This window comes from Blennius ocellaris, assembly GCF_963422515.1.
Source record: "Blennius ocellaris genome assembly, chromosome: 5".
NCBI classification, from domain to species: Eukaryota; Metazoa; Chordata; class Actinopteri; order Blenniiformes; family Blenniidae; genus Blennius; species Blennius ocellaris.
In genome coordinates this window covers 6,438,451-6,464,594 of record NC_137654.1, presented here as the reverse complement: position 1 = coordinate 6,464,594, position 26,144 = coordinate 6,438,451, and the positions used below count along the sequence as shown (strand labels likewise).

Sequence of the window (26,144 nt, the reverse complement as noted above, 5' to 3'; positions counted from 1 at the left end):
CTTCCCCCAGAGAGCACATTTAATAGGAAACTTTTAGACATCCAAGCTCTCCTGGCGTCATGTAAAGGTTTTTTTCCCCTCCGGTTTAATCTCAGTGAGAGCAGGTTTTCATTTCATTGACACAAGGAGCGGCGTGACAATGGACATTTCCAAAGTCTAAAAGCAATTTCATGTGACTGACAGCTGGACAGTTATTTTCACTGCGTAATGTTAAATTGGTTCACTGACAATGGGGGAATCATTTGATTAATTAGAAACTGGCATACATGTGGTTAATTAGTGTGATTTGGGCTTCCCCTCCTCTTTGACCCAGTGATGACGCAGAGCTCAGCTTTCTGTTAAATCCCTCTACAGCCTGCGCGGCGTTCAGTTCCACTGAAGATGAAAGGAAGCATCAAAAGGCCATCCATAAGAGCTCAAATCATTCCTCTTTGTTCTCTGTTGAGGCCACATCTGTCTATCATCTTTGGGGAATGTGAGTTACAAGAGATAAAAATCCATCAGAAATCCATTAGAGCGAAGAGCAGAGAGGCTGAGCAGGATTCCACCACTCTTCCACTACTGCTCATCTGCTGTCATCCATTTAACAGCAGTAATTACACCTCAAGAGAATGACAACTATACAGTTCTACTGATGTCTTCTTTTGCACGTTTAGGTGTTGTTGGGGTGTTTTTTTTTTTTTTCTACTTCCTCCTGCTGGGAGATAGACAATGGCTCTAATGCAAGCCTCACTTAATGAGTAGTTGTGAGCTGGAACAATCAGGCCTGCCAGGCAAGTCAACAATTCACTGATTGCTTTTTTCTAGAAAGGAGAGAAACACTTTGATGTATGAAGAACTACATTTAGGCTGTATTGTATGAATTTTACAGGATTGTCCTGTAGATCAGAGAAGTAACGGGAAAAAAAACATGTTTTATGTAGTTGTCATTTTCCAGGATCAGGCTTTGCGGCTTTAAAGTGAATTCCTGTCGCATTTAATGCAGAAAAAACCCAGAACGTCACTCGGTAGAATGCACACCTTCGCTAACGCCACATTTCTTTTGTGCAATACGGTTAGCATTGCTGGCATGTTTGCCGTTAGCTCATAATGGCGGTGATGAGCCTGTGAGGGAGCGACATCACTGAGGAACACGGAGCGGGGGGTACAGGTAAACAACCCGAGTCACACCGTTGTTTCTGGACACTTGGTGAACCGAGATATTAGCAGCGAGCTCCGGAGCGGAGTTAGCATGTGGCTAATAGCAGCTTTTCACAGCAGGCCTCCAGTGTCCACAACACAGGAACTGCCTTACCTCTCTCATGGTACAACACTTACATACAAACCAATGAATAATAAATGAATATACACACGGATAAAAAACATAACCTTCACCCCAACGTTCGTTGGTGATTGTAAAAACTCATCACCAAGGTTTTTTTTTCTCAAAAGTTAAACACATTTTACGAAGCATAAATAAATAAATGAGATCCTTCCATTTACATTTATTCCATCCATCCTCGCACTTTAGCACAAATATCCAATTTTGGTAACTTAATTAAGAATATTTCTGCACAAAAAACAAATTCATCATTGGTATCTTTTTCATACTTCAGTGTTAAATATTGATGGGAAATATGCGTACATAATTTTCCACTATATTACATTCATGGCTGCACACAGTATGTTTGATAATATTACTTGTGTCAGCAAGTGAGGTTGTTGTCCTCAGATTTATTTCTGTTTAGGAAGCTATATTGAAATGTATTATCATTATTTATAATTGATTTGTAGCAGTTCTTCTCCATTTAAGATGCACATTTTTGTTTTTCTTACTGGCTGTTAGCCAGGCAGCAGTTAGTTAATAGTTTTCTGTGTCCTGGAACTTCTTGCCAAGATTGTATTTAACGCTGCACTGCTTGAATACTCCTGGCCAAACAAAAACTAGATAAATAAATAAAAATAAAAACGTGAAAGACACGGGAAAATGGTTTGCAACCTGCAGCTCTGGAGCCACAGGTGGCCCTTTAGTTCCTCTGTGTTGGCTCTGTGAAGCTTTCTGAAAATTATATGTAGAATAATTTTCATCCTATTATTATCTTCTTTTTTTATTTATGAACTAGGCTCATGAAAATATTCTCCTGGATAAAATGGTTAAAAAGGCTAAAACTGCTGATATTGAAAAAAGTGTTCAAGGGAAGATGGGAGGGCTGGATAATTTGGCCTTAACAAAAAAACTATGATTTTTGAAAGAAGAATTCGAGTTTCGATAGGATTTTCATTTTTTTCCCTCAATGCACACAAAAAGTTGAAACAGCAGAAATGAATTCTAAGCTGTAGTCATAGAATGTCATGAATGTACGTGTAGAACAATCTTCATAAGCAGTGTGATCTTTGATGAATAAGCCTGCTTTGTGGCTCCAGAACAACTGTGTTTGGTGAAAAGAGACAAAAACGGCTCTTCGTGTGGAAAAGGTTGCTGAACTGTGAGCGAGTTCAAACGAGGTGGCGTGATTTCCTTGGATTAAACAAAAATACCTGTCAAACTCCAGAACAGATAAGCAAACACTCTTGTTGTCTTTATTCTACTTGGACTCCTGAGTAAAATCGATTTCTCCTCAGTAAGCAGCTCGACTTCCACCGTTCCACTCTAATTATTAAGAGTTTTAGCAGGTTTAAGCTGTGTAAAAACACCATTATAACGGCTGTGACACAATTTAAATTCCGGCTGAAGCAGTGAAAGCAGTTGGCGAGGTTTTTAAGAAACGTTAAAACAAGCAGCACGTCGTCCTCCATCCAGCCCCTCAAGTTTCCTCCCGTTTCTTCAGTCTTGAAATACTCCAGCAACAGAACAGGTATGAAAATGAGAAAATGCTAATAAAAAAAACGCTCTTTTCATTCAGAACTTGTCAAACATTTAATATTTAAAGCTGGATATATAGCCTGAGCAATCCCAAGGTCACTGAGTTCAGTTTTGGGATTTGGAATAAATGAAATTTTGCCACCACGGCCCCTCAGAGCTGCAGATATTACACCAGGCAGTGTGATCAGGTTCACTGCTTCTCGGTTTGTTCTGGGCTGCGCTTTAATTATCCCGAGTTCCGTTCTTCTTCTCTTTGAACATTCCACGATCAGTGTGGACTCGTTTTCATGGTTTATGCATTTGATGGGACCCAAAACCCAATTAAAAAATGTTGTTTTCCACATGTGTTAAAGTCACACAGGGCAAATTAGAGTACTGTGTACAGTTCTTTTCTGAAGCGGCCTCCGTGGTCCTTTACAGTGTGAACCACACCTCCGTCTATCTCCTGCTTGATGCAGCCAACCTGCACCTGCTGGGCTGTTTGCTTCAAGTAGTGGAATCGGATTTAGCGAGCGATGACTGCTGCAGTGCGTGACGATTGTGGCGCTGCGGGTGACAGATTTATTACTGCTTCCCCGTTCACAGTTTAGGTCACAGCCCTCCGGAGCTTCTCTCACTCACTCCGTCACGTTTGACTTGTCACAACTTCCAACGTGCAGATGAGCCGTTAATGTGGATTTCTCTCGCTGCTTCACTTCCTTCCGTTGCGTCTTTCTTCTTTGCTTGTGTTTCGTCTCTGTCTTCTCTCTTCTGCCACCTGTCTTCCAGTGTCAGGTTTGCTTGCTCAGCACTTTCCTCTCTGTTTCTTCTAATGACATTGAAGTAACTGGAAGTGTCCTGAAAAGAAAAACAAAAACAAAAGGAGGCCCCAGATTGTTTCTTTAGAATTATGGATTATGGATTACAATGTTGCTGGGCAATAAAGCAAATACACTTGACGTATAGCAGGTTGCTCTTTGTGTGATATAGAAAATGACGATATCTTGCATATCCGAGTATCGCATTGTAGCTTTTTACTCTCATAGACAAAACGAGCGCACCTACAGACATCCTGCACTCTGGCGAGGCCTCGCTTTTGGCAAAATTCACTTTGTTGTGATTTCCCCTTTATTACATCCAAGTTAATATTATTATATGTTAATGTAGCATGAACAAGAGTATTTTAGTGTGGACATAGAATCATACTACTGTGATTGCAGGCATCAAAAGTGTTAACTTCAGGCAAAATATCCAGATTTATATTGTGTATTGTGATACGGCCTGAGAATATAGAGATATTGGGAAAAAAGGGCACATCGCCCAGCTCCAGTTGGAACCCTGACACCGATGTGAAACTGTTGAAAAACTGTTCAATATGGGAGTTTTAATGTCGAAGCCTCCTGGTAGAGTTTCCTCTGAATCCGGATGCAGCGAGAAGTCGTCAGCAAATTCTGTTAATTGTTCAAAGACAGATAAGTGACACCAACTAGCAGGCCGGCTGGGCTGCAGTGGCTTCAGCTGCATTAATATTTTGACCCAACCGCTTTGATTTCACTAGTATGAAGTTTTTTCCTCCATCTGCATTTCAAAATTTCATTTTCTACAACAGGATTAATACTGTGGCCACCTCTGTTTCCTGCACTCTCATCATGGGATTAGTCCAGCCATACTCAAGCCTTATTATTATTATTATTAAATTGTTATTCCATGTGTGGCTCGTGAAGAGAATGTCCCCCCCTTCACCTTGCTCGACCACAAATAGACTGACCACAGACAGTCATTATAAGAGTGTGTAAAACTCCATGTTCACTGTGTGTGCAGATGGAAAGGTGTACGCGCTGGGCGGGATGGGCGCCGACACCACCCCGCAGGCCCTGGTCAGAGTCTACGAGGCGGAGAAGGATCAATGGCAGGCGACGACCTCCATGCCCACGCCGCGCTACGGCGCCACGCCCTTCGTCAGAGGGAACAAAATCTACATGATGGGTAAGAACGTGCTGAATGCTGAACGCTTAATATGTTGGAACGGCGTCATGAACACAGGGGGAGTTTCTCCCCTCCGACTCATTATGGCTGACTGACAGATGAAGGCTTGGACAGCGCTGGTTCCTTCACCTCCCTCTATAAGGAGTCGGTAATGTAGAATATAACACCTGCCATGGGAAGTTTTCCTGTTAGATGAGGCAGAAAGACAGAAGACACTTGACCCTAAAGAAAGTCTGTGAGGTGTGTCACTTGGTCCTTTACTTCAGTGTTTTTCAATCTTGTTTGAGCCAAGGCACACTTTTTTCTTTGGAAAAATCTGGAGGCACACCACCACCCGAAAATGTTATAATTTTAAACTCTGTAGCCTCTATTAACAATATCAAGTCATTCTCATCAATGCTTTATCAACACGAATCAAGTAAATACAGAAAAAAGTTATTTCCCAATTTTGGTTTTTTATTTTTACTCTCTCAGAGCTGAACACAGAGCTGAGATCCTGGTTCACATTCTTCCTTTTCAAAAACTTCTCCATCACTGTCACTGACACAGTACTTTGATACAAGATGGGAGCAGGAGGTGGAGATTAACCAGACTGACGTCTGTCAGTTTCCATTTCACCGGCAAAGTTATGTGCTGCCCTCTAGTGGTGAAGAGTATTTATACATGATTACTCTTCAACACACTGCTCTCACAGCTGACAGCGGCTGTGAGAGCAAATGTTTTTTAGAAAAAAATGTGAAATTGGATAATTTCCCACGGCACACCTGACTAGATCTCGCGGAACACCAGTGTGCCGCGGCACAGTGGTTGAAAAACACTGGAATAGACGATGAAGACGTCTCCGTCGCTCTTCCTGGTTGGTCAGAGTTTGACAGTTTGATGGACCACAGCGTTTAGAAATGATTACATGACTGCTAACTATTCAATTAACCCATCAGATGTTACACGTTCAGCTTGATGAAAGATGAGGGAGACTCTCAGGAAGGACGACAGCAGGTAGAAAGGAACCCGATCATAACAAGGTCTTCCCTGTTCCTCGCACCACCACATTTCTGTTCCCCCACTCACTCACTTCAAGCCGTTTTACATCTTGCAGCCACTTTTCAGAACAAAGCTCTTTGCTTCTGTTCATTTGCATTTTATGTTGGTGGTGAAACGCAGCTGCTGACTTCCTGTTATTTCTGGGACAAATCAGTGTTACCAATAGAAAACATTGTAATCCGCAGTGTGGTGACTGAAGTGACGGGTTTTGATTTTTGATGTGTCTGCATGTCGTGGTGCCAATCAGGTTGTGTTGTTCTGGACCAGATGAGGGGATCCCGTGAATATTTGTCTCTAATTCTCCAACACTGCTGGTAAATAACTGACTCACAAAGTAAAAATCAGATGAGAATCTGGACTTGCATGCAGTTATATTTCTAAAAACAGGCAAAACACTTGGACTGGTCCAAGACTGATTTATACAGCATTTGATTCTGCCTCGTATTTTTCTGGAACGCTCATCACACACTTGGAACCAATCGTGTCTTCAAAGGTTCCCTTTGGGAAGCCCCTCCCCGGGGTTTGTACCTTATTCGGGAGTTTTATTGGTGTGGTATGGTTGAGGGCCACCCAGCGGGCATCTGGACCTCCCCTCATTCGAGGGTTTTAACGGTGTTGTATTCCCTGAGGGCCATTTAGCTTATTTGGCCCTGCTTATGAAACGATTAGAACCGTTGGCAGAGCGTCTAATTTAAAAAAAAATTTATTTTAAACATTGGCAGAGATACAATACAAAACAAAAGCAGCTGGGCCAAAACAGAACCATGCGTACAGCACAAGCATAAGCAGCTATTCCATCACTCTGGCACAGGGGCTCAACAGATCACTGCTGACCCCGATACAGCACTCTAGACACTAAAACACTTCAGGCACCACCTCTCAAGCCAGTATGACTTTGTCCCTACATACTGTTTCTCTAAAACTCTAAACCAGGAGAGGTTTCACATCTTTGTTTGGTTTGGTTTCTGCTCACGCTGCATTTTGAGAGCAGCTCAAACTGCCTGGAAAACATCACGCAATTACACCAGCTGCTGTTTTGGGGGCGCTATCACCCAAAACAACCACAGACCAGAGAGGAAGTGAAGAAGAAACACGGCTCACTGATTGGTCTGGACCATAAGCGGAAGTCCCGCCCCTTTAGCCCGTGGTGGCAAAAGGCTAATTAGCTGGTGGTTAATGAGTAGAAAAACCACCATAACATATAGTCTTCAGACCAGATGTTAATGAGCGTCACAGATGCTCCAGAAAAAGTGGACTTTCCCAGAAAGTCCCTGAAGTCCAGATCAAACGGGGCTGCTGTGAACTCGCCCTCAAAGAAAACTGTCTGAACTGTCTGAAAATGAAATTCTTTTTAAATACACTCTCATAGAGTTTCTTACAGGCACAATATTTAATAATCAGGCCAGAACTCTTGTCTAGAGTCAGTTGTCATGTTGAGTCACTGCAGCGTCCAGTCAGCCCTCGGGCTCAAACACACTTTAGAGGAAACCTGCAGCATCAGTTCCCAAAATCCATCTTAATTACCAGAAGAGGTCTCATCTCTGCTGTGAATATACATTTGAAGGCTTCGGGCTGCGGTTAAGTTGCATATCCATCCGAGTTAGATAGTAGTATGAGTCCTCTGAGTGGGTGAGGCAGGCGGCCGCTGACGGATCACACATCTGAACTCTGTAGAAGTCTGCGGGACGGCACTCTTCACAAGCTCCCGGCTTTCACGTGTCATACTGAGCGCTTTCAACAAGTAGATGAAGAGACAGACGGCACCGGCAGGTCTGGAGCTGGGATTGTACTGCTCTGTGTGTCTCGTCACCATCAGGCCTTTCAGAGAGAACCAACGCAGAGGAGACGGTGCATCCCCAGAGTCTTTACTGTCTTTGTAATGTACATGACCATACAGTTACAAGCCACTCCACGGTGAAGAAAATAGCGGATATTTGTGTTGCATCCATAATCAGAGTTCACTCTCATCAGTCTGCTTTCTTCAGGAGGCTCTTAATGTTGCGCAGCAGTGTTGGGAGAGGACTCGGTGCCACCGCTTCGTCTCTGGGGAGGCATTTGGCCATTTGCGTCTCTACAAGCAACAGCGTGGTCACATTTACTACGAAGTAGCTATTACCTTCCAAGAGCGGTCATTTCCATATCACCGTTCCTAATGTGGCGCGCTGCACCAGAGGCACGAAACAACTTGTTTGTTTATGAGTGTGGAAATAGAGCTTGAAATGAAGCAACCGGAGCAGCCGTGAAACAATCATGTTTGAACATGGCTTCTTCATTGCGGTTAATTATTTGTTTTGAAAGTGGAGGACATATTTTTTTCCAGTCATTGAAAGTTAAAAATAAGAAATTACATACAGTGAATTTATTTACCGTGTTTACTGGATTATAGGTCACGATTCGTTTTGGTCATGTGACATATTATGCAATGAATTATCAAAATATATCAGTAAATGCCATCTGGGACCACTAGATGTCACTGTATGACAACAGAAGGCTGCTACAGCACCACAGAAAAACCTCCATTACGACTGCATTTACTTGACAAAGCAAGAAAAATTACTCCAAAAAGATGCTGCACAGCAGAATTTATGGTAAATATTGTGAGAGATACAGCAAAAACTGGAAACAGAACAGCAGCATTGCATCTGGACATGAAACATTTAATGATTCTACACAAGTATGACATCTGCTTTTTCCTATTCGTGATCATTTTTTTCACAGATGTGACTTATACCTCAGAGATTACAGCACTCATAACTATTATTACCCCATTGTTTTGCTATATTTGCTGTATTATTATCTACTATACTGCGAATGGCAGAAGAAGAAAAAAATGACGATGGATAATTTGTTGCAGAATAAAGATTTTGTGTGAACATGTTTGTGATTTTGGTTCATCTTGTGGGGGTTTTATTTTAAGTGCATTTAATGTGAAGAAGCACATGCAGTCTGAGTATCGTCTGACCACAATGGAAACAAAGTCGACCCACCAACTATTCAAACCAGCAGGTTGGATGTTTTTATTGTAAAAAAAAAATCTTGACTTTGGAAGAAGTGTTTTTCCTCCGCTGCACCGCCGCTGCAGCGTCAGCATTTTATCGCCCCGAAGCAAAATGTTTTTCAGCGGCGTGTGATTGATTTTCTTAAACTGGACTTCAGTGTTTCAAGGTTGTTTTGAATGTGTTTCCGTTCTCTTCTGCTCACTCTTTTCTACCGTAGTTACGTGCCTCTTGGCAAGATCTCCTTCATAAAAGGGATTTTTTATCTCTGGTAAAATAAAGTTTAAATCAAAAATCCTCCATGTTCATGAAGGATGGCGGCGACGTCGTCGTGTTGAGGGATGAGATTTCCTCTGAGCCGTTTCCAGGCAGACACTCAACGATTGTCAACCCAATCATTTGGAAGTTTTTGATTTTATAGCGCTCAGAGAGATGTTGTTTGTGGTGGGAACATTTTCATTTTACACACAAAATAAACCATTTTGATTTATAATTTGGCCTCCAAAATATGATGCCGTACCGAAGAGGGTTTGTTTTGGATTCTGTCAACCGTGAAGAAAAATATTTATTTCATTTTCAACCCAAATGCTGGTCCTGAGTTGAAAATTGTGTCCCTCCGATGCAACAGCTCTGATTACGTTCCAAATATATGGAGCTCAGGACTGATTAGTTTTGGTGACGCTGCCATGAAGACTTTTATGTTTCTCCTGCTGTCATGGCACGTTTGAATTATTCTGATTTAATTACATTTTATTACAAATATTCTGTTCTGTTCATGGTTGTATAAAGTTGATAAAACATTGTAAATGGGTAGAAAACCAAGAGTAATTGTTTTTATTTCAAGTTACATGTTGATGAGCTGTTACACAAATGCTTTAGTTTCAATTCTTTAACATTTAAACCACAACCCAAACCAAGAGTTAAAGTATTCCAGTTCATTTTTCTACATCATTAGTCCATTAATATCATCAGTATATCGATTCTATCAAAAGCATCAGCTGAGATGTGTATATTTGACTTTTTTTGCTGCCGTGTTAAACTTTCTGCTCATGCTTCCTCTGTTGCATAATGCAATATCAGTCTGTTTTATCTAAATATCAAACACCATCACACTCATCTCTACCACGTAACAACAAGCTGTTACTGGATATTGTGAGGAATCCAGAATAAACACACAAACTGCAAACACATGTAGAACGTCAACGTCCTGAAAAGAAAACTTTCAAAAGTGAACCCAGGTATTTTTTAACACTCAAACATTTTGTCTCCCTCCACAAAGTTTAATACAAGTTGGAAAATAAAGATTCTACTCTGACATAGATGCTAGAGGAGCCTGCAGAATCGTGTGTGTGTGTGTCACTTCCACGCAGACTAATTCCTCTCAACGTATCTGGGGCGAATATCATCTGGCGACTGCATGGGACAGAGAGCGACGTCTCTGGAAGGCCATGTTGTCACAAGGCCCACGGATTCCATTTGCACAATAATCACTTGACATCATATCATAATGATCAGACATGAGAGTGAAGTACTCAGAGAATAAAGGGATAGTCGCTCGCCGTACTGTAATTATAACCTGTACAGTCAGGAGGCTCCATAAGCTGCTGCCAGGCTGGGATTGGATGAAGCCCTAAAACTATCCATCCATCCATCCATCCATCCATCCATCCATCCATCCATCCATCCATCCATCCATCCATCCATCCATCCATCTATCCATCCATCCATCTATCCATGAAGAATAGTCAAAACACCTCAAATGTTTGCTGTGCACCAAACTACAGTCAGATATTTATAATTCTGCATACACACACACTTCAATGCTAAATCTGCTTTGCAGTCAAAGGCAGACCTGCTGGATGTTTCCCTGAGCTCCACACACGTTCAACTATAAAGGATCAAGGCAAAACAACTGTTGAGTCTCTGCATCACCGACTGTTTATGAGGAGTTTGATTTTTAAAGTCACGAAGCACTGCAGCGGCGCCTGTAACAGTGGCAGAGGAGTGACCGGCAGGATGAAGCCTGCTGTGACCTGGGGACGCACCGAGACCACTTTTTTAATGGACCAGTACAAGTATGAGGACTAACTTTTGCCTACTTGGCGATACCAAGTACCGGTACGAGTACTCATTAAATGCCATAAAGCAGGGGTCTCCATCCCTGGTGCTCGAGGGCGCCTGTCCCGCAGGGTTTCGCTCTCTCCCTGTTGCAACACACCGGATTGCAACGAGGGGCTCGTTATTGAGCTTTTCCCCAACCTTGCTGATGACATCATCATTATAGTCAGGTACGCCCAAGCAGGGAGAGACTAAAACATGCAGGTTGGGGGCTCTCGAGGACCGGGTTTGGAGACTCTGCCATGAAAACGTAATTTATACTCCATACGCAAAGGATGTGCGAAGGCTGAGCCTTCAAGCCGCCTCCACATGGCCACACCTGAACTCTAGACTGAGGCTGCTCTGCACACGTCCTCCAGTTGGCTGTTACTGAGGGTATCAGTCACTTTAATCATGTTTAGCGTGTAGCATCGCTGGCCTGTCAGCTCCAAAACTCTTTATCATGTAGCATGTAGCATGTAACATGTAGCATGTAGCATGTAGCGCAGTGAACTCCTCCTGAGTCCACTGAGCATTTTAATTCATGAGCGACATCAGGCTAACTGCTGATTTAGATTGGTGTTTGATTAAGTTCACCTCCTGAAATCTTAGCAGAACACAATTTAAACGTCTTCCGTTTCTCATTTCCGTTCATTGTAAAGAATGAGGCTGTTCTCTCTTGCGACCTGTGGGTGGCGTTGCTGACGCACAACGTCATTTAATACTCATCAGTTTTTATCTGATGGTCTTTCATGAGTACGAGTACTTGGCGCAGTGTCGGACCCGATACCGGACACTGGTATCGGTATCGGTATCGGTATCGGTGCATCCCTACTGTGAAGGGAGTTCTCCTGATGCCAACATAAAACATGAGCCACTGAGAGTCGTGCATGGAAACGTGATTTATTATAGTTCAGTCATTTCTTGTGCGATATTTTGTCACGACAACTTAATAATAAAATCACCCGCGTTTATTTGTCTGCCGGTTAAGAAGTTATCTCAAAAAATAATGAGCGAATTTTCATGAAAATCTGTACACAGGTGCATTTGGATCAAAAGAAGAACCCATTAAATCGTGATGGTGATCCAGATGACAAAATCATTGTTATGCATTTGCATGTCGCTTTATGTTGTTACATACTTGTCACTTTAAATGAAAAATGCATTGTGGGAAATGGGGCCGTGGCATGTTTTCATTTTGGGAAGTGTAGTTTGTGATGACAGGTCCAATGTGTGCTAAAAGAGGAATTAATTCTGTAACATCTTGTGCAGCCATGTTTGGGTCATTTGAAAAATGCTAAATTAAGGAAGATAAATTTTAACTTTCACTTACTTTTCTTACCTTCTGTAACGAAGCCGTCATGGTTCCTGTTTGTTCTGGTGTTTTTGTGACTGTCGAATTCTGTCTCTGGTTTCAGGCCACGTTTACACATACCTGGCTTTTTACAAAAACTGACATTTCCCTCGCAATCATTAAAAAAAAAAAATCTTCATTTATAGCTACCCACATATATACCTGGTTCAGAGCTGCTATTAGCAGCCAAACCTGCAGGGGGCAGTGTAGCGAGAAACACGAAGCCATGATAGCCAATATAAAAACCCAATATGTCAGGAATTGTGACATAAATATCAAACAAACAAACATATAAACAGTTTTTTCTAATACCCGGGGACGTGTAAACTTGGCCTCAGGCTCCTTGGCTTCCCCTCATGTCTGATTGCTGAGGACACCCTGGTGTCTCACCTGTCCCCGAGTGTGATCAGCTGCACCTGGTGCTTTTAGTCCACAAGGAACTCGCCTTGTGTTTTCCTCTGTGTTTCTGTTTGAGCTCCTGTGCTGCTGCGTCTTTGCCCTCATGTGCTGCAGCTTTCATATTTTAGATTTTTTTTTTTTTACTTTTAGTTTGTGTTTGAGTTTTTCCTTCCGCGGCGGTGTCTGGCATCCATTGAGTCCAGCGAACCCCACACGCACCGTGACAGAAGCAATATAACACTGCAAGCATGGCGCCCCTCGTAAAGGGTGTAATCCGATTACATGTATGATGTACGATGTACGATGTAGATGAACTCTGAACCCCGGGTCCTGGCGGCGCAGCAGAGCTCCTTCTCTTTCATCCGCCTGTCTCTTCTTGTGCAGTGTTTACACCGACACTCTGAATGTGAACCAGCCCATCTCACTCAATAACCACTCTCTCTCTTTCTCTCTCTCTGTCTCTCTCTCTCTCTCTCTCTCTCTCTCTCTATTACACACACACACACCCAGCAACTTCCCACTCAGTTGGACTCTTTGTCTCGCTGCTGCTATCGATCGCTCTGCCTCGCGGCCCACTCCAGCTGACCCTCTTCCACTTTCTTCTCGCCCTCCTCCACATTCACGCTCTCCTCTCTTTCTCTTACCCCCGTTCCACAGTTTCTCTGCTCGGCCGTCTCGTTTGTGTGTTTGTGGATTTTACCGTCTCCCGTTATTCCTTTCTCCCATGTACTCCCATTTTTCCGAGCGTACTCTGTAACGACAGCGTTTACACGGTTACTGCCAAAGTGTTTTCATCAGGTCAGGAGCTTTATTCGTCACCAGGATCAATATACGTGCTGGACCGTGCAGTGAAAGGTTTTGAGCACCGCTAAAATCGATATGATGGCATGGTCCTGTACTGTCCACAGCCAGGTTCAGCTTCTGAGTCTTATTTATGACTTATTTACACGTCATCCAAATTATTATTGTGTATTTGTATGTTTTATTTTGCATGCACGTTTAGAAAAAAATTATTAATTCATACATTCATTCATTCATACTGGGCCTCTCACGTCTTCTTGGACACCAACTGTCTTGATACTGGACTGGTTGTCTTGTCTTCTGTTTCACTTTCATTCCTGAGCTTCACATTACGGCGTCACATCCAAAAACTAAAAGTAACATTTTCGCCTAATATTAGTTTTAATAGTGTTCAATTGAAAACTCAATCGCACATACGTGGTGGACAAACTCTCATTATTTATCCATTAAAGACATTGGAGTTACTAATATATTAGGCCACTATAGGCCTGCATATGCAACACAATTCTTTTCTTTTCTTTCCTTTTATTTGTGGCGCTAATGAAACTGATATGTTACTATTTTTAGACATTGCCTGATTCCTTATTAATGTATTATCACTCAACCCGAATACAAATATGTACAATAAGACAAATAAATGAATCATATATATATACACACACACACACACACACACACGAGAAAAGGAGACAGTATTGTTTACCCTCACCTCTTGAGGGACTCATGTTGTGGCTTCAAGGTTCCATTGATGCTTTTATATTCATTTTGTTCTTTGAGCATTCGTGTTGTGGTTTTATAAGACATTTGTATTCCTGTCGATGTTTCAGCATTCATGTTACAGCTTTAGCGTTCTGCTGAAGCTTTGATATACATTTTAACGTTTGAGCATTCATGATGTGGTTTCAGCATTCCTGTTGCGACTTTTGTATGTCTGCCTTGAGCTTTTTTGTTCCAGTTGTAGCTGCATTTAAAAACAATGGTTTTTGCATTGGTGTATCAGCTTTGAGCATTCTAGTTACCCTTCTGCACCACCAGAGAGACGTGCAAACCATGGTTTGATTGTTGCGCGGGTGTTTTGTCTGCGGCTGTACTGGTTGTAGACAACAGCAGCTGTCACACTGTGAGACGTAGTGAAGTGGCAATCAGACGATCGTTTCTTACAAGAACAAGACAAAGGCCATTTATCAATATAACGTACTCTGCATTGCATCACCAGCTTCTGGAGAAGACGCAACGTTTCATCACTTTTTTCTGAGACAGGCCAGAATGAAATGGTGTGCAGCTTTGTGTGTCTTTTTTTTTACATTTTAGTTTTTAATGTCTTCGCTGATCAACTTTTCCTTCTTTTAAAATGTAAAACCTTTGTGTCTAGTCATCTCGGCCTTCATAATCCAATTGTGTCTGGGTAATGTGAAGCTTTTGTGCACAAAAAAAGCAAAGAAAGAAACCTGACCAGGCTTTATGTGTCAGCACATGGTGAATGCTGTGTTTGATTAGTAACATTAAAATGTTGTTTTGTATGAGTAGTTTTTTTTTCACGTTCATTGTTAAGCTACAGCAAAATAAAAAGTTATTTTTCTTTGAAATTCATCATTAACAGCGGTCCATTTTTGCTCGGGAGTGATCTTGACTTGAATACCAGCCTTCATAATATTTTTCACCTATTAATATATATCATTGTTAACAACTGTTTAAATACATACTGATTGAAAAGCATCACATTTCTTGGGCAAGTTAAATGCTTTTAATTTGAAATATCTTTTTTATAAAAATTTTTTTTTTGTGGGGGGTTCTTTTGTGGCTTTTTGTTCTTGTGTTGTTGCATTATGCTGTTGACCCTTCTGGGCCCCCGTAGATTTAATACCACATACGATGGAGGCCTCGGTCTGGTGTGCAAAAATAGTAATTATCACATTCACATGGTCACAAACCAGATCGGATACGGTTTGCTTGTGAACAGGAAATGTGAATTGGTGTGAATGTAAGTAAAATGAACAGACAAAAGCCCACAAGCCACTTTTGGGTCACGACCCACCAGCTGAGACTCACTGATCCTCCCTCCTTTACTGTACTTACTATTCACTGCCCGCACTCCTCCTCCTCTCTCCCCCGGTGCCTCCTCCCTCCAGTTGTTCTTCACAAGGTCAGATAAAGTCCCGGCGCTGGTCTGTGGGCAGAATTCCACATAAACGCCAAGCAAACTGTGTGACAGCAGGCGGGAATTAAAATCAGTGATGAAACAGGACGGAGACGTTGAAGGCCAAGTAGAGCTGCGACGAATGTGACTGTTCTTGCTTAATCTTCTGGTTTTCATGGACTCACTGAGCCTCGGTGTCTTGGATGTTACATCTTTATGATAAGATCGAGCAAATTAAATTCTTGCGGAAGTTTGAAACGTTTTGAAGTGTGTTGACAGCTCGGAGCAAACATAACCAGCTCAAAACATTTTTTATCAAATTAATTAAACAGCAGCATTTTTTATTTGTTTTCTTGAAGCACTAAAGTAGATCACATCTGAAGTAAAATACTCGATGAAAACATTTATAAAAGTGACAGTAATGAAAACTATTACTTAAATCCAGGAAGTTGCATATTTCTTTTCGATACTCGTGGAGTATCTGATCTAACACACCAAACTGGAGTTTTGACAGGGAGTCCTTACGGACATTCTACTTTTAGAAAACCTCGGAACCTCTATTAAGCACCTCTCTGAAAACAAAGTGTTGTTCTGGTGAAATGTGGGACCGGCGGCTCTTAAAGGTGTGACGTCTGGTTCCTGCTCCAGGTGGCCGTCAGGGGAAGATGCCCGTGACGGCGCTGGAGGCCTTCGACCTGGAGACAAAGAGCTGGACGCGTTACCCCTGCATCCCCAGCCGGAGGGCCTTTTCCTGCTGCGCCATGAGCGACCGCAGCCTCTTCAGCCTGGGGGGCCTCCAGCAGCCGGGGCCACACAACTTCTACTCCAGACCTCACTTCGTCAGCACCATGGAGGAGTACGACGTGGATCAAGGTAAGGTTGGATGGAACATTGCAGTTGTGCTGTTCACCGGTGGGCTGTGGCTGATTGTGTCTCGTCAGAAAAAGTGTGATTGTTGCACATGTTACGGCCCCAAACCGGGGCTGACATGACAGTGAATGTTGCAACCTGAAAACAGGCAACAAGGGGAAGACAAATGAACACCCGGTCGGATTGCATTTTTCTTTACTTCACTTGGTCTCCAGTATTGAACAGTGCACAACAGAGTGGTTTTGCCACCAACTCTTTATTACATGACTTACAAATAAAACATCTCTTTTCTCTGAACCTCCACATATCACATATTTATGACACCTATTATTTTATAGTGTTACACCAGGATTACTCAACTGCTTCCCATTACTACTTTTAGTTCGTTTTAAACTGGGCTTGCACTCAACTAACACTGTTTATAGCTGTCATCAAATACATTCACAAATTAAACACAACATTGACAACAAGAAGAAACTCGACATGAACGATACATTAACATGCTCATTTAGGCACACCGGCAAACTGTCTGTGCTGGTAGCACTTAGCTCGACGCACTTGCGGCTAACACTTAGGTCGACGCACTTGCGGCTAACACTTAGCTCGACACACTTGCGACTAACACTTAGGTCGATGCACTTGCGGCTAACACTTAGCTCGACGCACTTGCGGCTAACACTTAGCTTTACCACCGGGCGAGAAATAAACACAACAGGCACGATCATATTTCACTCGACACCTCGTACTGGCTGACGAATTACATGTAAAGACCTTACAATTGCTATTTCGGTTTTATTTCACCGTGTATTGACCTGAAAATAGGCAACAAAGGGAAGACAAATGAACACCGGGAGCTGCCGTTGACAGTCGGATTGCATTTGAAGAGACACAGGAAAGTCAACAGCAAAACCAACCCAGCGCAACACATCACCCACCTCACTTCAGTTCCCTCATAGCGCTTCTAAATTTGAGGAAAGCACCATATGAGATACATACAAATCTGAATACATGCAAACAAAAGTCAAAATGTTATTTTCACCGCCAATTGAAACAAAAAACAATGTGGTCACATATTTATAAGTGCGCCACACACATGCCTGAGTGGATTTGTTGAGCTCGAGCAGCCGCACTCGTATTCGGTTGTAAACTTGACAACTTAATACACAAATGTTTGTTGATGTTCAACTGAAGTAAGACTTGTCGCGAAGCTCATTTTCACACTGACTTTGAACTCACAACATGCAAATTGAACAATCAGGCCCGGTTTACAACATTTCACCTGACAACCAATAAAGTGCTGCGTTTCTACTGCAGCAGTGGACACACTGACAACAATGCAGTTATTATGCCGGGCCACAGGAGGGCGCTGTTGCTTGTTTGTGTACTGAAACCACACAGACGTGTGCAGAGAACAAAATGTTATAAACAGGAAGAAAATTGAGAGAACGCGACATTCGTATGGCCTAATGAGGAATCGGATGCTATCGGGGAGAGTCTCAACTATAAAACTACTGATATAGATGATAAAACTAGAATATGGATTGCAAGTCATACCACTACGGGTCCGCCATGGTTTTTTTTTTGGTTTTTTTTACAGGCGTATGTGCAGAAGGATCTATTTTCAACGGGAAGGGATGGAGAGATATGCACATGTGCAGCAACAGTGCTTTGTCGCCTCCAGCAGTCTCTGCAGCATTTAGAGCATTGAACTATTAGTTATTTATATCAAACTAAATTTTCTCCCAAATTCAGGACATTGCATTATATGCGAATAAAAATAGACTACATTGATTTGTAAATCTCACAATCCCTCATGTCAGTCCAAATAGAACAAAAAACAACCTATCAGATTCTGGAACGGAGCATTTTACCATTTCGTGAAATTACCAGCAGTTACACGTCCCTTGAAATGATACCAGGAACAAACAAAACACTGGAAAGTAATTGGCATCATTTAACAATACGACTGGAGGGGCATTTGACCAATCCAACCATCCACAGGGTATAATTTCATCAAAAGAGAATCACGAGAAGTCTCTCTGTGAACGAGGACTGAAGGTCAGAACTGGATGCTGATGATCGTCAGACTCTCAGGCGAGGTGATTATCTCCTCCATGTAATTGCGTGCTCGGGCAAACTTCCAAAATCACTGCGAGCAGTTTGCCAAACGATCCCACTTGCAAACCACTGACACGTTAATATACAGACTAAAGACAACTGTGGTATAATTAGAATCTCTAATACTATGGTGTTACATCAGTGTGTCTGCAGTGGACAGTTCACACATCTGGACACATTTCATCACTACACGTTGAGGCTTTAGAGCAACATCTGGACGAATGAGCTGTGCACCTGCAAATAATAGAATTTTTACTTTAATTCCATTCAACACAACATCCCGACATATTTTGGTATTGGCAGTATTTGATCTGCACATGTCGGCACCTTCATGGTGCGCCGTGACGTGATGCTTTATTTAAGGCCTTGTGTCGTCCAGCCAGCTGTTGCATGATGGGAAAACCCTGCTCTCCTCTCACTTCTCACCTTGCTAAGCGAGCAACCAGACAAACATTCAGCAACGATATCTGTTAGCACGCCAGACAGCTAATTAGCTGCTCGGATGCCGCACATTAGACAGGCGACAAATGTTCCCGTCTCTGGAGACGAAAAGGAGGATTTCTGCAAGGGACTTCTTTTAGTCAGAAACAATTAACTGCACTGCTTTTAGAACTGATAAGATTATTACAAGAATATTTGATGGCAGCGGGACTTGGCAAACAATCCCATTGTGCAAAGGCAGAATTAGGGAATAATGTTAAACCCAATCATTTTGGACCTGGACTGTCCAGTCTGAACGCCGACTCAGCATCACTGCTCCTTAAAATCCTGCAACTGGAAGTGGTGAAGCGCATGGTGACAAGTGTCACGCAGTATATCGTCATCACGGCATCAGCATGCACAATATGCATAAAAGACTGACCTGCGATGAATTATGTTTCCATCCACTGTGTGTTCCTGCAGTTCATGAGCTTAGAAAGTGCCATAATGATGAAACAACAGAAAGAAGCATTTTGCCATCTTTAGTGTTTCAGATCACTTGATGTATTTTTCATGTTTGTTATATTTTCTAAATGCCCGTGTGGTATCAGGCCAAACACAGTGGGGTTTTTAAATCTTTATTACTTAAATGCATTTCAAATCTAATCAGTAGTTCAAGCAGAAAAGGGAAAACTTTCCTTTTATAGGCTCTGAGCTGTAATAATTCATTTATATTACACAATGGGTACATGTTTACTGCATCACAAGCTTCAGGTAAGACAGGTCTTGTACTTTTTTCATCTTGACTCCATTTTTCAGTTTCTCTCATAAGTCTGCCCTTTCTCCCTGACTCCGACCGACCTCTGTCGTACTTCTCTTGAGAGACATGAATCACCATAGCAACCAGGCGGAGGCACTGTGCATTCACCGGTTGTTCTTCGGTCAAACCAGTGGAGGTTTGGGACTGAGCGCAGTGCAGAAGGGGAAGGTCTGAACACTGGAGATGTGGGGCCCAGTGCGGCTCCAGAGGTTTCCTCAGGTTTCGGTGTGAAAACAGCTGCATGAGTGTGAACCTTGTCCATGAACTGCACAAGTTTCAGCTGCAGAGGCTGAAACTTGTGGTGTCTGGTGAGAGACCCGCAGTCTGTTGGTGTCTCAGTCTGATTCACACCGCCAACGTTTGCATTGAGCGATAATCAGTAATAGAAAGCACAGTGACTGCCTCCACTTAAAGCTGAATATCAGGTCCACGCAAACAAAACTATTTGTTTTTCTCCCCGTTGTTCTTAAAAAAGTTTCCCGTCCACACGGGAAACATCTGCGTCACCTTGAAAATACCTCAAAATGATGTAGTTCATATGCCCGGCCTATAGGTGGCACTGCAACACTGCCACAGAAATTCACCACAAACAGGGAAGAAGACAGGGAGCATGCGAAAGCGGAGAAATTGACAAATCCAACATCTCGACCTGCAGCATGTCGGCCGCCATTGTTGTTGTTCAGTGACGTCACGGTGAGGGTCACGGTGTTATCTGGTCAAGGAGTGGGGGGATGACATCATCATTTTCAAATGTGTGTCTTGCCTGCCCACACGTCGAAGCCATGGCCTCATTCGTCCACTCTGGAACCAATTTTCAAAAGACCTTATTTCAGGCTCCTGAAACGCTGCGCCGTGTGGACGATCGGCCAATAAGGATGCGGCTACATTGTCATTGTCTCTGTTGTTCACGTCTACCCCTCAGTCTACCCCTCAGTCTGTGATCATGTCAGATGCAGGTGAGAGTCTCTTTTTGTTGTAAATGAATCATTGTTAATGAGAAAGATGGAAACGAAGCTCTGAATTATTGCTACTTGGGTTTCCTCTTAACAAATCCAAAAGGAAACAAAGACACGATCTATGATGGGCCCTGATCCGTGAAGATTCCGCCTTCGGAGAGTTTGTTCTCATCAGCCATTTACAGGGACGCTGCAGATTCTCAGATCCAGTTAAGAGGGCATGCGTTGCCAGGGTTTTGTTGTTTTTTTTCCTCTGACGATTCACAGCTCAGCTCAATCAATTCTGCATGAAACACAGAACAAATGCTTCCATCCATGTGCCGGCAGTAAATCGTCTCCGGGTTTCGACATGCCGAGCTGCTCTGAGGTGGCTTATTTGTACCTGAGGAGGAGGACGCATCACCACACTGGGGGCAGGACGATTTGAGTGAAGCGTTAATTACCTCACAGTATAATCATGACATCTGCTCTGGATCCTGTTCGAAGCATTATGAGAAGAGAACAGCGCCTTCCGCCCTCATATACAGTATGAGGCTCTAATACAGCTTGTGTTTAAGAAATGAGACATTTGATTGACCAATTTAATGCCGTTTAATGCCAAGAAGACAGCTTCCATTGCATTTTATGAGGGACATTTGTATGGATTAACTTCTGTGAAGGCTGAATCACCCCAGCACCTGCCATTGTAGGCATTTACCATGGAAAACTATCCCTAGCCTAAAATGTCAACAGTGTTAAACAGCTAGAAACTCTGAAGCAAATCATTTACTCTGATTCACTCCGAAAAGACCAAGAAAAAGTAGACGGTGGTGTATTTAGCCAGTGAAATAGACCAATATGTTAGTTTCTTTTTATTATCATTATTATGGTGAGGATGTGGTTTTTCGTCTGTGTTTCCTTAACAAGTGTTACAAAGTGTCAAAGTAAGAGCTGTGGGCTTCCAGAGCTCTATAAAGTGTCTCGCTTTGTTTTCATTTGACATGTTCAAATTAAAATTTGACAACTACACACTCGACAAACAGCCCCTAATATGAAGGGTGGTGTTTCTGCAGGAGTCCCAGACCTGCGGTCTGAAAGTGCTGCTGTGTTCTCGCCAGCTGCTTCAGTGGCTTCGTCCTCACAGATGATTCAAACACTGTCGTCAGAAGAGTCTTCATACTCTACTTGTCTGTCTCTGATGAGATGCTGCTGCTCAGCAGAGAGTCGAGAGGAACTCTGTTGTACAGCTGAGCTCCGTCCTGGTGGAGAAAACAAGGAGCATGCTGGAGAAGCCTTCAACAGAAATTAAATTAACTAACATAACCGGGACCAAAAGACAGTATTTCCTCCGTTTGAAGCTTTCTTATTAGAGATTCCAACATTTTACAGTTTGTCAACAATTTCACATCAGTGTCATTTGTCCAACAACATTTTATTCAAAGTGTTTGTCCCCAAATCCAGTCTTGGTCCTGAATGTCCTCCAGTCTAAAAGTCCCTCTACTGAGCTCTACTGAGAACAGGTTGTCTCTGTGTGTTTGTCTGTCCATGTCCACTCCAGGGCCGTCACAGTGTTGCCAGATTGGGCGCGTTTCTACTCAATTGGCCCTCGAGCTTGTTTATGTTGACTCTTTTCTGTTTCTTTACTACAGATAGGTGTTTATGACGTGTTCTTTATTATACATACACACAGTTTTATGGTTTTTAGCATGAGTTTTTACAGAGGTTGAGATTTGGGAGGAATGTTTTGTTGAAGTTTGAAACATCGATTCAGATCTGGCAACCCTGCAGAAGATGCTGCTTTCCAGTACAGTGCGCTAACGTTTACATTGCATTTATCGCTATGACTCGTATCAACAGTTTTTCAAGCAAAGCAGTTTGAACCAGAATGTGACCCAGATGTTGAGGCTCCTGAAGATGGCGAGTTAAAAATATTGTGTATCTGCAGTGCTCGACATTAAGGCTTGTTCCAACGTCCAGGGCTAGTAAAAGCTTTGCTCGGGCAACTGAATCATTTCCCCAGCTTGCCTGAATGAGCTCGTGGTTTTTTGGCGATATTGTGAAATTTTTTTCCAATCCAACCTGCGGAGATTTCAGATCCATGAAGCCTCGTCTGCTTCAGTGTTGCTGAAACGACTCCACAAGTGTTTACCTGCTGCTGCTCTGCAAAATGTGGACTGGATTTCCTGAACGGAGGCGGGTCTCAATTAGATGCAGAGTAATGAGTCAGGAAGTCCATTCCACAGCTTGCAGCCAGCGAGCAGGCTAGCGTAGTAGCACTGTGGTGTCCGACTTTTCATGACAAAATGTCGCTGTTTGGACGTATTTTAACCTCAAAACACCGTAAAGCAGTGCTTCTCAAATGGTGGGGCGAGCCCCCCTGGGGGGGCGTGGTGGGGTGTCAGGGGGGGCGTGAGGTGGGCGCAACTTTCAGTATTAGTGTCTTTATTCATGCTTGAACGATAAAAAAGGGCCTCCAGCTCATTTTATTAATTTATTTTGATAATCAGGCGATTGTATGCAGAATGCTGGTGCCAGCAACTCATACAGTGGTTTATACAGATAAATAAATAAATATTATCAGGTTCTCAATGGTAGTACAATTCGGGGGGGGGGAGCCTGAACATTTTTTTGCCCTCTAGGGGGGGCATGACAGAAAATAATTGAGAACCACTGCCGTAAAGCAACAGAAACGTGAATGTTTGTAAAGCCGCTGTCCAGCGAGGCGGCGCTCTGCCTCCAGACGTCACCGTTTTAAAACTCCAGCTCGTCCAGGAGAAGCTCTGACATCAAAACAATAAACAGCAGCTCCTCCATTGCAGCAGGAGATTCACACCTCTGTGAAGCTGCGTCCTCCTCCACGCTAAACTCCCTGGAAATAGTCCCAACCATTTGTGTTGCATTAGAACTGGAAACACTGCAGTTTGTGCTGCGTTGATAAATACTTTCTCCAGGAATTAATAAAGTGATTGTGAGGTTTTAAAGACAGAACTAGTTTATTATGAAATGATGACGTCACATAGACCCTCACATTGTTCACATAGAACGAAAAATAGTTTGTACTGCTTCCTTTTCTGACCTTCTACTAACCTCAAGTTGTCTTTTGAGAGAATACAGGCAAACATTTGTACAGTTCATACTTTACTGTAGAGACGAGTTTATTACTGCCTCATATAAAATCAACAACAACAATAATAATAATAATAATAGTAATAATAATAATAATAATAATAATAATAATATTAAAGCAAACAGAGCTCCAGTATCAGAATAGTATCGGTATCGCCGGATATCCAAATCCGGGTTTCAGGATCGGATCAGAAGTGAAAAATGTGAATCTGTGCATCACTAATACAGACAGTTGTTTTCAACTATTCTGAGGTAATTGAAATGACTCTGTTAATGTGTAAATGAATTAAATATGAACTCTGATAGGCGAAATGTCTAAATGTTTCAGTGCTATGTCAGAATCTACACAGGGATACTCTCATGGAACGGAGTGTAAATTGTAAAAATAAGTTGTGAAGTCCTGTTATGTTTGTCTAGTCATTTTTAATTGGAGTCAAATTTACCCAACACCAACATGAATATATTCATTGTATTCATAAGTTTATTAAAAAAAACAATTACAGAAACGTATTACAATGTATTTATTGGTCGACTTCATACATTACCCAAGCTTATACATTTCCATTTTGACTGGGGCCAGTATCAACTTGTCTGGGAAAGTGAAAAGTTGTAAGCACTTTCTCTAAATCCTTCATGTCAAGCCCTGGTCTGAATAAGTTACTTCGCTTGGTCGTATGAGTCGTTACAGTGACTATCAAGTAGCGAACGCTCGCTCCTGCTCGCTGTTGTGGTTTTTCAATTTATACTATATGTATCTAGCCTGTCAGTTATATTTGGAAGTTTTTATCTACCTGCAGTCGGGTCAAAGTGAGGATCACCACCAGAGGGAGTGCTTATTTCCCTGCATGACATCATGAAGGGAGAATGTCAGAATCCTCTGTATGCGCACACGTTCACTGAAAGTGAAGGAGGCAAGTGAAGGAGACGACAGACTTTGTTCCCTCCTGAGGCCTCATACACATCATGCTGTCAGAAAAACATTATACGGTTAATTTAGCACGTTATTTTAATGGAAATGTTGATTCAGTTTGGTGACGGAAAGACTTGAACCAAAGAATTGTTTTTGTCTTATTTATTCAGTTGGAATCAGGTTTGTGCCTCTAAATATACTAATAAGCTCAGAGCAGAGCTTTAATATTTGCATATCAAACACGTTCTGCTGAAGCTTACAGAGATGTAAAAGGAGAATAAACATTGGCAACAAAATGCTGACGTATCACATACCTTCAGTTAATAACAACGATTTCCCATCCCATGTTACATTAAATTGAAATGAAATAAGAATGTGATTTGTTGTCACCATTAAGAAATGAGGAACGCCCTGAGGCTGACTGCTGCAAATGACTTTACAATAACTCAATTAAGCGCATTTTAGTCGGAGCACTGCTAAGTGAAATAATCTCCACCACATAGTTTATTCCACAACTGAAATCTTTTTGCTGCTGTAGTAAAATTAATTAATTGACCTTGATGTATGTGCACATAACAGAGACATAGTGAAATTATAAGCTTTCACTCCACTTTGTTCAAAATGTAAAATATCAACTGGCATTTTCTTTCACTGTTTCTGGTCCGACAGCAGTTCTGTCATGTTGTTAGACAAAAGCAGATCAAATACTTGATTTTCCTCTATCCAATAACAAGAATAAAAGGAAACGCTACCAGGTGGTCAGATTTTATGGAAGTAATTACCTCCTCTCATGCTGGGATAACAGATACACATCAGTTGGAAACAAACAAGTGCAGGATTAGACTTGAATATGGATCTACAACATGTGACATCATAGAGGTGAAGTGATCCACAAGCTATGGGATCGTTTTTATGGTGCACACTGGTTTGGACATCAGTGTTTTTATGACAAGTTTCATATTAAACTTGTGGTTCTCAGACTTTGTCGTAATGTGAACCACCTGATAAAATACTGAGCTGCTGAAGTTCCACCATTATGGCTGAGCTGAAGAGTAGCGGAGGCTCAAGGTGTTCGCTCTGGATGGACGGCTTATATACTTATTTTAGATAACACTTTTGTGTTTTATATTATTTTCATTCTAAGTTTTGACAGTTTTCAAAAATGTTTCATTTAAGAAAATACTCGTATGGCTTCCCTCCACATGAAACTAGACGGAGCTACATACATATACGTAATTGATGTATTGGTTGTATGTGAAAGTGTAGACGTACGGGTGTGAGGGCAATGTTTGTTTAATTGTTGGTTTTTGTTT

The 26,144-nt window shown here is 42.2% G+C and overlaps 1 protein-coding gene across 1 annotated transcript in view; it reads left to right on the top strand.

Annotated features, from left to right (window-relative positions):
* Window positions 1–26,144, top strand: part of klhdc8b (kelch domain containing 8B) — a gene marked incomplete at both ends in the record, with an annotated part of 260,212 nt that overhangs the window by 148,454 nt on the left and 85,614 nt on the right. The window contains 2 exons of the mRNA XM_080496190.1: window positions 4,643–4,807; window positions 16,281–16,505. Of these exons, the coding sequence (XP_080352316.1) occupies window positions 4,643–4,807; window positions 16,281–16,505 (390 nt within the window). The remainder of the gene's footprint in view (window positions 1–4,642; window positions 4,808–16,280; window positions 16,506–26,144) is intronic.